General features: G+C 37.3%; 1 protein-coding gene across 1 annotated transcript; it reads left to right on the top strand.

The window, feature by feature from the left end:
* Positions 1 to 406: 406 nt before the first annotated feature.
* LOC110722506 lies at positions 407 to 6,606 on the top strand. The gene is made up of 6 exons (XM_021901775.1): positions 407 to 458; positions 552 to 684; positions 1,104 to 3,494; positions 4,434 to 4,545; positions 6,332 to 6,502; positions 6,565 to 6,606. Exons 1-6 carry the CDS (start codon positions 407 to 409, stop codon positions 6,604 to 6,606), a joined length of 2,901 nt encoding a protein of 966 aa, XP_021757467.1.
* The last annotated feature ends 4,923 nt before the right edge of the window (positions 6,607 to 11,529 follow it).

The raw sequence follows: 11,529 nt of genomic DNA, 5'->3' as shown, positions 1-11,529 counted from the left end.
AAGAAGCAAAATTAGCCAACGATTACTTAACACTCAATTCACCCCCCCTCTTGAGTGCCCATTGAACCTTCACTTCCGGACTTTAAAGGACAAGGTCATTCATGCAGACACAAGAATTATTTTAAATCATGCCCCGGTTCTTGATCAACGTGTTTATAATGCTCCTGCTGTTGATGAAGTTGTTGCTATCTGGCCGGAGAGTGCTTCATCTAGCCAGAGCCTGGGTCCTCATGTATTAGTAAGTGGACGCTCTGATGAATCTCACCGAATATATCATAATTATGGCTGCTATGATCCGCTTCAGTATCCTTTATTATTTCCTCGAGGTGAATGTGGGTGGACTCAAGGGCTCAAAAAAAATTCTCACCCATCTCGGAGCACGGCAGATTTTGTTCCAGATCCTATAATGTCTTGTGTTGTTCATACTGCAACAGATTTATTGGAGCAGGAAGAAACCCGTACATATTCTAGAACTTATTCTTCGTGCTTTATGTTAGTTGCCCTTCTGCTGTTGTCTCCTTTAAATATTTTCTTTCATTTCTTAATTGCAGGGGCAAAGAGAAAGAACACTAAAGCTGACAAGTTCATTTCTGCTAGAGAGTATTATGCCTACCGGTTACAAATCAGGCCTAATAATATGTTGTTGCGAGCGGGTAGGTGTTTTCAGCAATACATAGTGGATATGTATGTGAAGATTGAAAATACAAGGCTTGATTATTTCTGAAATAATCAGGACACCATAAGAGCTGATCTATATAAAGGTATTCTGGATTCACTGGATTCAGGGGAGACTCTTGGCCAAAATGTTGGTCGTAGAGTTATACTACTCCTACTTATATTGGTGGTCCTCGGGATATGAAGAAGCGGTATTTAAATGCAATGGCCTTGGTACAAAGATTTGGTAAGCCAGATCTTTTCGTAACAATCACTTGTAATGCTAATTGGCCTGAAATAAAAGCCGAGTTAGCTAATGGTGAGACGGCACAAGACACAAGACAGACCTGATTTGGTTGCTAGGATTTTTAGAGCAAAATTACTGGCATTGAAAAAAGAAATCATGGAAAATAAAATCTTCGGGGAAGTTTCTGCAATGGTATATGTAGTCGAGTTCCAGAAAAGAGGGTTGCCACATGCTCAATTCTAATTATTCTGAAACCTGCATATAAGCTCAAGTGCCCTTCTGACTATGATCGATTTGTTTGTGCTGAAATACCTGCTCACACTGATGGTATCCTCAGAAGAATTGTGTTGGCGCATATGATGCATGGTCCTTGTGGCATGCTGAATCCGGAGTGTCCATGTATGAAGAAAACTGGCGTGAAACGCAGTTGCAAGAACAAATACCCTAAGCAATTTTGCAATGAAACAACAAATAATAAGGATGGATATCCTATCTACCGCAGAAGAGACACTGGGGAGCAGGTCACCATAAGAAATGCACAATTAGACAATCAGTGGGTTATTCCCTATGACCCTTATCCGTCAATGCTATTTGATTGCCACTTGAATGTTGAGGTGTGTTCGACCATCAAAGCAGTAAAGTATCTATACAAGTATGTCTATAAGGGCCATAATAAGATTTCCTATAATGTTGTTGCTTCTGATGGTGAAACTGTAGATGAAATTCATCGATATCAATTGGGTAGATGGGTATCTCCTTGTGAAGCTGCATGGAGAATATTTAGCTTTGACCTATTCAAAGTGCACCCTTCTGTTTTGCCTTTACAGGTCCATTTGCCATACACGCAGACTGTTCATGTGCATCCGCATGAAAGGCTACTCTCTGTTGTTTCGGATGCTAAACGTTCAAGAACTCAACTAACTGAATTCTTTGCAATGAACGCTGCTGATGAACGTGGCTTAGGATATTTATATGGTGAATTTTGTGAGCACTATACATGGCATCAGGGTGATAAGAAATGGAAACGAAGAGTACAAAACAGGATTTCAGTTGGCCGCTTGGCATTTGTGTTTCCTGCAGAAGGGGAACGGTTCTTTCTTAGACTCCTATTGTTGAATGTAAGAAGTCCTAAGTCTTTTGAAGATCTGCGCACTGTTGACAGCTGTCTGTATTCAACCTTTCAGGAAGATGCTTTAAAACGAGGCCTTATAGAAGATGATGACGCAGCCAATTCCACAATGGCTGAAGCATGTGAAACTCATATGCCTGCTGCTTTGCGCCGCCTGTTTGCAACAGTGTTAATGTTCTGTCAACCAAGAGATCCTGCTGCTTTATGGAATACTTATTATCCTTTTCTTGCTGAAGATTACTCTCACAGGTTCCCAAATCAACTGGTGAGAATACAACAGCTTACTGTTCGAGCTGTTGAACAACATCTGGAAGCCATGGGAAAATCCCTTGCTTTTTTTGGTCTGGAGGAATTAGTGTCACAGGTTAGTGATGAGTTCATATGTACAAAGGATATTATAGATGCTCTTGATGCACCAATCCCACAAGAGTGCTTAAGTTGTCGTTCAAAGTTGAACTCTGCACAAAATGCTGCCTTCGAATGTATAATGGAACATGTCGTGCAGCAAAAAGCCGGTGCTTTCTTTATTGATGGTCCTGGAGGTACAGGGAAAACTTTTCTCTACAATGCTCTATATGCAGAAATTCGACAACTGAATAAGATTGTTTTACCTACAGCTACATCGGGAATAGCTGCAGCTAACATTCCTTCAGGGAGAACTGCTCATTCGCGGTTCAAAATCCCAATTGATGATGAGGGTTCACTGGCATGTGATGTTCCAAAACAAGGGAGTTTAGCTGCATTATTAAAGGAAACCGCTCTAATAATATGGGATGAGGCTTCTATGGCTAAAAAACAAAATGTTGAATCCTTAGATCTTTTATTGCAGGATATTTGTGGAAATAAGGTAGTGTTTGGAGGGAAAGTAGTTGTTTTGGGAGGAGATTTCCGACAAGTCTTGCCAGTGGTCCCACGTAAGACAATGAACGAAGCAGTAGAGGCAAGTATTGTCACTTCTTATCTGTGGCCCAGATTTGTGAAATTCAGGCTGACAGAAAACATCAGGGCTCGAGAAGACCCAGGTTATGCTTCTTTTTTGCTTGGGTTGGGAAATGGTGAACTGCAGCAAACAGAAAACGCTTTTGTCGAGTTGCTGGAACATATTGTACAGTGCACAGACGACTTTACGGACTTGGTTGCAGCTGTTACAGAAACAACATTTCCAGAAATTGGCCGTGGCTGCTCTGACAGTGAGGTTTTCACAAAAAGGGCGATTTTGACACCCATGAATGATGATGTGGATGCTATAAACACATTCATGATTGAGAAATTCCCTGGTTGTGCTGTGACTTACAAGAGTTTTGATGCTGTTATTAATGATACATGCAGTATATATCCTACAGAATTTATTAACAAGCTGTGCCCAGGTGGAATGAGTCCTCATGAGCTTGTGCTGAAGGAAAACTTCCCAGTGATATTGCTAAGGAATTTACTTCCATCTTCAGGTCTCTGCAATGGTACAAGGTTAATTTGCAGGAAGTTTTTTCCGAACGTCATTTAGTGTACTATAGCAGTTGGCCACTACAAAGGAGAGGAAGTTTTTATCCACAGGATTAATTTAAGGCCTTCTAAGTCTGTCAAGTATCCGTTCATGTTTGAACGAAAACAATTTCCTATAAAACTTAGCTTTGCAATGACAATTAATAAGTCTCAGGGACAGACTCTTAGCCAAGTATCCATTTATTTACCACGCCCGTGTTTTTCCCATGGGCAGCTTTATGTTTCCCTTTCACGAGCAAAAAAATCAAACGATGTTTGCGTTTTCACTACAACTGGTACTAACCAATGTTCTGTTACTGCAGTTAAGAATGTAGTGTCTCATAAACTTCTACTACTTGCAGGCATTGTTCGAAATGATGCAATGTAGAGCGAGCATTGCATTAAACTTCTGTAAGCAAACACAAATATACCACAGTTGCCGATGCTGATTGTTTTTTAATAGAGTGAGGATTAATTTTTGGTTGGTTTTACATGTCAGAGCAGGATTTAATGTTACTGATATACGTTTTAGTGTGAATGAAGGTTGCCTTTACACCAGACATTGTAAGTATGTGAATGCACTTTAATTGAAGTACTAATTTAGTATAGCAGTGCATCTCTTTTTTTTTTCTTGGTTGTGTTTCTGTCCTTATTGATCTATGAGCGCCTTTTTAGCTGCTTGTGTAGATTTGACAGTCAACTAATACCAGCTAATTTAGTATAGCAGTGTGAATGAAGTACTAAATTATTCATGAACTATGAGCATCATTGGCTACACACACTTATTGATCTAGATAACATAATATGGCCTTAGATAGAAACAAGTAGTGCTTTGATACAGATGAAAAAGGTATGGCCTCTGTAGCTGATTGTTAATATCTTGCAGTTTTGCTAACAAAGATTTTTCCCTTTCTCTTTGCTTAGGTATCTTGAGATGCCTCTTATGGATGACAACAATGGCTGCTATGCTGGAACTTTGCTTGGTGATCTTAATGAAAACAGCAACATATACAAACACTATGCCCAGCTTTGTGAGGTACCATATAACTATGACTTACAGATTTTTCTCATGCTGAAACACCATCAGCCTTTAACTTTTCCTTTGTTATGTCAGACTCGGTAATATCTTCTGGATAAGCTTTCATTGGAAGATATTATTGGTTCCTTATATCCGAGTTCGAATAGATTCCATGATAGTACAAGGATGTATAAGAATGACTTGGCTTCCTTTCTTCCAGCTTAGCATTAGCTGATTTATTAATCTGGATTAGGTGCGCTTGTTAGTCACGCATTGTGGTTAGCCTCTCGTCAAATGCTTACTACCTTTGAATGACAAGAGTCAGTGTTGTTAACCTGTTTATTGTACTTGTTCTTACAAATGGACAGTTAGTGGTGCCTAATTGGAGCATTCTGCTATTAACCGATAGGTTGTTCTTCCTTTATCTATGCAGAGGTTGCATTCCAATCTTTGACTATTTGTATTTACCATGCAGGAAGCAGCAGAATCAACAAGCAATAACATTTATTTTCTGGCGAAGGTGTATGCTATAGGGTAAATTATGCTCTGCTATGCATACTTTATATAGAAGACGCTAACATTTTATTTTGTTCTGGATTTTATGTATTTAATCAGTATGCATGCTGTACATCAAATCTATGTTACAAATTCTTTTGCTGATCAATACTTACTAGCGATTATTACGACTAATATGTACCGTAGGCCGTGTAGCAATTCCTTTGTTACTAATAGTGTTTCTTGTGATTTAGTTAGGGGTTATTATTTGGGTTATGTATTGCATACTTTATAAATGGGTTTTGTTAATTTAGCCCATACAATAAAATTAGCACTATACTTTTTGAATGGCAGATTAGTTGATAGAGTAAAAATGTATATACATTTTACCTTGGAGATCACTACTAACAAGTACAAGTCAAAGTAACTATTCATGGTAAGCAAAATACTTTTATAATAAAAGTTGTACTTGCCTTTTGCTTTAGCCACATAAAAGAAAGTACTTTTCCATTGAAATATGCTTAGTTAAATAATAGCCATAATAATTAGGAGATTTTTACTTATGGTTTAAGAAAAATATATTAAACTATCCCTAAAGTGCTTGCAAGCTGTACTCAAGTAAAGGAAGGAGAAGTGTTTACTGTTTGCTCACGGTTACTATTGCAAGCAAAATACCTAGATCAATTCTCTTTTCAGCCTTGACTATAAATACCACATAGGTTGGAGACTTTTGAAGCATCAACTTTATTCTCCTACTTTGCATCCTTAATTGTATATTCTTCTTCTTTCCTGCAAGTTTTAAAGTGGCTTTTACATTAGTTGCTGTAGCAATCACTCACATTCTTAGCTACTTTTTATATTTTTTTGGGTCAAGATTCCATTATGAGAAATCTATACCTCGTATTTAATTTGCTTATTTTAGTATAATCTAGGATTGGTAGTTAGTTAATTTGTATTTATATATACTGTTATATGGTTATTTAGTTATCTTTATTAGAGTAACCGTTGCTCATGCAATGTCTCAAACTGCTGTGTTTATGAAACTTCCCCCCCCCCCCCTTTTTTTTTGGCATTCTTTATGCTTAGAACTTGTTTATAGATATTCTGTAACAAAAAACTAACTAATGCAAGAATGACAACAAATTGTATATCATTTCCATGTAACCTACACTAATCACCATGCATATATCATCCAGTCCTTTTACATGCACTTTTATGTTACCTCATTCTTACATCCTGTGAAGTATAACAAATACATCTGTTTATAGATAGTTCTTTTGCTGACTATTCAGCATTCCATGAATTACAGATCATGAATACACCTCCAAAGATGAAGCTTGAACCTGTTTACCTAGATGAACTAACTGCTCAAAGTAAGGACTACAAAGTTAAAGTCACTGTCGCTGAAAAGGGAAGAGCTCAACCTTCTCCTAAGAAACCTGGTGTGGTTTTCCAAACAATCATTTTAGAGGATGAAAAGGTATATACTTGTTGTAAACTTTAATTGTAGAAACATATGTAGCATTTGTTTTTTGGTTACAGTGTTGGAAACTGCTTGTTGCAAAAACAGTCTCTTCTGCCTAACTTATGAGCTATAAAAGAATCATTATACAAAAGAAAGAGTATACAGATTATGAATAACAAAATAGCTCTAAAATATTAATGTGTAGATCTGTTCAGAGTTAGAACTAGGTTACTTACTTAAGCATGCCTTTATTCCCTGCATAAAGTAGTCTTTTCTGTTAAGTGATCTTCTCCTTGTAAGTATGTTATGTTTTTTTTTTCAGAAAAACAAGATGCGTTGTGCTCTTTTTGGTGACCAGATTGAGGCATATGAAGACGTTCTGAAGCCATCTGGTCAGTATGAAATATCCAAGGCTCCTATAACAGCTATTGATGAGCAGTACAAATTCAATGAACAAGAACTTCCGTACCAGATGACCGCTGGACAACAAACTATTATCAAGTTAAATCCAGAAAGTGGACCGATTGAACCAAAGTATCAGCCACTGTCAAGTATCCCACGCTCACCTGATCCAAATGGAAGATTTGGTAGTGATTATTATCTATCTTTTTAGAAATATCTGTACTTGTATTTGCACCTTTGACAATGACATTGAATGCATGCATTCTATTATATTCACTTTTTACTTTTCTCCTAAACCAGATATAGTTGGTGTTGTCCTGTTTGTTGAAGAAGCACCGAGACTCATTCCTAATACACGTGGTCGGGATAGTCCAGTTCGAGAGATTTCTATTACAGATACAAGGTATATATAGTTCTTAAAAACTTCCGTATTGTACAATTTAGCTAACAACTGAGCCAGATTACTGACACTAATTATTGATTTATGAATCAGCCAAGACCATGCTATGACTATTTCAGCATGGAATGATCTCACTGGTAAACCTTGTGATGCTCTGAATAATTAGGCTGAAAAATTTAGTGTCGTTGGTTTTACTGCCCTCAAGACCCGACACACAAGAGGTCAGGTTGCTTGGTATAATTTACGAATTCTAACCTTCACTGAATATCAGAGAATAACCTCCCTTCTATTTGGCTACAGGATTCACTCTGAATACAACCATGTCCACCAGAATCATTCTGAATCCCAAAGGAGCACGAGCATATCTGCTTCGAGAATGGTAAATGTTATATACAATCATTCTATCAGCAAATAACAATAGGTTAACTAAGGCTTCCTATTCTGTTTCAGGGTTAACTTATATCAGCATGTATTGCAAGATAGGCAAGAAAGGATTCTGAATGTCAGATACCCAAGCACTGAAAAGAAAGTTGTAACAATAGCTGAGCTGAGAAGCAAAAAGGTCCTCAATTCACTAAATTTATTATATATGGAAAAAAGATTCTCATAAAACATAGCACTTAGGACAAGTATATATTCACCTATTTAGTAATATCCTGTTGGCAACATTGATGCAGGCAGCTAATGCAACACCAGATGAAGTAGCTTGGATCAAAGTCACAATTCCAGAAGCTGACTTACAGAGAGTCAATGCATACATAGGCTGTCTTGGCTGTGGAAAGCGGTCACACCTTGCACTTGGGACTCGCTTTCCTTGCATTTCTTGCAAGAAAGCAGACACTACTGCTGCCCATAAGTATACTCTTAGCCCAAAGTTTAGTTTTTAGAAAAATTCCATGATTGTTAGACATATACTGACATTTTGTTTATCTGACATGTACACTGTTATAGAGTTACTTTCAAGTTCAAAGCTGTTGATGACAGTGGCATAATGTCATTTACAACTTTTAACGATGATACGGAGAAACTGTTTCAAAAGACAGTAGCTGAAATTTGGGATATGAAAATCAATGTAAGGAATCCTACCACTGTTATGATCTTTAATGTCCTGCATTTTTTACAGATCTTTGTATATGCTTATGTGGACTATAATCGTTCATCGTGATATGCATGGAACGATAATTATAAATTAGGGAAAAAAAAACCTACTGATTATAGTTCTTTCTGTTACTCAGTCTTTTATTCTACACAAAAAAAGAAACGATTTCACATTTATCACATGCTATATACTGATTACTCATACGTGGTCATGAACATTATAGGGCAATTCGGAGGCTTTTAGGGCTATACAAGAGAGGCTATCAGCAGAGCCCTTTTTCATTCAAGTAACTCCAACTCTAGAGTTAGCAAGGAACAGTGTTTTATTGTGGACACTGAAATCTGTCGATGTCAAAGGTGCACCAGCAAGTAGCGAGGTGCCAGGCTCATCGTCTTCTAATCTCAACAAACAGCAGTTCGCCTCTACAGCTGGTAAGCGACTGCTAGCACAACAAATGTTCGGAAATGATGTTGCACCAGCTGCCACAGCTAAGGACCATGCTAAAGCACCTGTTGTTCCTAACTTAGAAGGTGATATTGATTACAGTGAGGATAACACGGAAACAACTGATGAGGTTCTTGCTCAGATATCTCAGTTTCATGAGTTCAGACTAGCTTCCCAAGCATTTGAGACAGATTGCTTTGATGTCCCGTTGCAGCCAGCAACTAAGGGTATTACAATTTCTGAAGCACCAGCACCAGTGACAGAACTTCCTACATGGACCACTCTTGGTCGCACTCGCAGAAATGGTAAGAAAAAAGAGCCAATGCTTACTGCTGATGCGCAAGAATCGGATGATGAAGACCAGGGTCCAAGGAAGAAACTCCGAACAGCCCTTTTCAAAGAGAATGCAGAGAAAGACAATTAACAACAAAGAAGCACCTTGAAGTCTCCCTACCAGCTTGCATATAAAGCCAGCTTCAAAAGTATAAGTATTTGCCTCCTTTTGCTTTTAAAATGTTAAAATGAATTAAGTACTATAGTATGGTACATTGCTAGGGTTAAGGTCAGCTATCTTTTGGATGTTTAGAAAGAACATTTTGGACATTATGTGTTCCCTATAAACATCAAATGTATGCACAGCACTAAGCTTTGTAATAGCAGCTAATTTGCAGTTATGTCTTAGACACCCAGTTACGTAGAACTAAGGCCTTCTATTATGTACATAGTACTAGCAGAATAGGTATGATTTATTAGCTTGTATCCTTAAATCAAGATACTTATCTATAATATAACTTGGTTATTGTGAACTATTTCTATTGAGATTTACTTGCCATTTCATCTGTAGCCTTTTAAATTACCTGGCTCATATGAGCGTTGCACTGTCTAACTTAGATGCATTCTTTGACACTATTATATTTTTTTCCCATCCTAATTTCACATTCATTAATGCATGTTTAGTTTCCAATAATCACTGCCTACATTTTACTTCATATAAGTTTAACAACTGTTCCTTTTTTTGGGACTGTTTTACATCCTTTCCTTTCAGCACTTTTAATTCTCTTGTGTAGCATACTGGCCCTAATTTTACAGCACAAATCAAGGCAGGAAAACAGAAACGGCCTGCTGCACTCACCTACATCCTGATGCCTTTGAACAAGACATGAACGCTGGTAATTGTCTAACTATTCCAATTGCATTAATTCGTTTTACCTATCAATCACACTGCCTAGAAATTAATTATGCACAAAATGAATAGTAACCTAGGTCATATGTCACATTAGAGTTTTTATATGCTTCTGAAAATGTTAGCTATTCCTAACTTTGAGCCCTGAACGGTTTCATTTTCCACAGACAAAGAGTTGCCATTTTCATTCTAGGTGATTTTCGACTTCTACTATGCTTAAGAATCTACACAGGTATACACCTATGGATTGACAGGCGTCACCATGTCTTCAAAAACCCTGTTATGTAAAATATCCATGACAGTTAAGTTTTCAGAATTGTCTTGTTTGCTTCTCATGTACTTTGCCTGCTGATAATTTTAGAAATATACATAAGAAAAGGAGGTAACCTTTGTCTAATTCCACTACATTATATAAGGCAATAATTCATCCTAAAAAAAATCTACTGCCCTTATTAATCTGTGGACAAAATAAAACCAAAGAAAAGACACGCAGTCCTAATAACATAGCATTCTAAGAATACATATAATTACGTCAGCCTACTACACCAACACTAAATCGACATCAAAGACTATAGAATCTCCTTGTCTAAATTTTATCAACGCCCCTTCATCTACTTGGACATTGTAGTGATCAGTAAATTTCTTTACACCATTCTTTATTGAGCACTGAGTAATCGTATTCCCAACCCTTGCAACCTTCAACTGAGCACTGAACTCTCTATCAAAGTTCTGCAGACTGATATCAATGGTATCGGGGTAATCGTGAAAATGTTGCCTAGCAAAATCCAGCAGAACATTCTACCAAAGAACCACACCACACAAAATAATATCAGCAAGAATACAAACAAGAAACACGTATTTTACAAACTACTGTACAGTAAAAGAAAAACATACTATAACTCCTTGTTGAATATATGCAGCTGAAAATATGAAAAAGAAATAATCTTCATGGCAGCTAGCAGCAAGTTCAGTGAGCCAAGCATAGGTCTCAGCCATTTTAGCTGAAGATCCTTCCACAGCTGGCCTCCGTCCACGTTTTTTACAAGAACTGCTAGAGCCTTCAGAATTTTTTTTCTTTTCTATTTTCTTTGCTTTCTTAGCAGCCTTAACTTGGATTGTGAATGAACTATCCCCTAAATAAGTGAAAATTAAGATATCACCTACTTCTATCCCATTATCTTCCACGAAATCAACCCACCCTGCATCAAGATATGTACTCCACCCACTGCCACATTCTTCATGAACTAAAGTAACATACCAAGATTCATAACAACCATCAATGAATAACTGAATATTTAAGAAGCCATCATCTAACACATCTCCAAAACCATCAGGGATAAGCTGCAAGTATGATAATTTTCACTCATTATGCACACAATACAAAGTACTAACCACACATAACAGCTAAGCAAAATATACGCGACATGCACACCCAAAATCAGCAGAAATGTAGACAAAAGCTAAAAACTAAGCACATCCTACAATAGATGCAAATCAAACACTAACAAAGACAG

This window comes from Chenopodium quinoa, unplaced genomic scaffold, assembly GCF_001683475.1.
Source record: "Chenopodium quinoa cultivar QQ74 unplaced genomic scaffold, ASM168347v1, whole genome shotgun sequence".
NCBI classification, from domain to species: Eukaryota; Viridiplantae; Streptophyta; class Magnoliopsida; order Caryophyllales; family Amaranthaceae; genus Chenopodium; species Chenopodium quinoa.
The sequence above is the reverse complement of the archived record's forward strand: the minus strand, read 5'-3'. Positions and strand labels throughout refer to the sequence as shown.

Excerpts from the sequence above, each read along its gene's own strand:
- LOC110722506 (XM_021901775.1), top strand. The coding sequence starts at position 407 with ATGTCTTGTGTTGTTCATACTGCAACAGATTTATTGGAGCAGGAAGAA. Across the intron at positions 685-1,103 it reads CAGCAATACATAGTGGATAT|TCGAGTTCCAGAAAAGAGGG; the intron begins GTATGTGAAGAT and ends TGGTATATGTAG. Across the intron at positions 3,495-4,433 it reads GGTCTCTGCAATGGTACAAG|GTATCTTGAGATGCCTCTTA; the intron begins GTTAATTTGCAG and ends CTCTTTGCTTAG.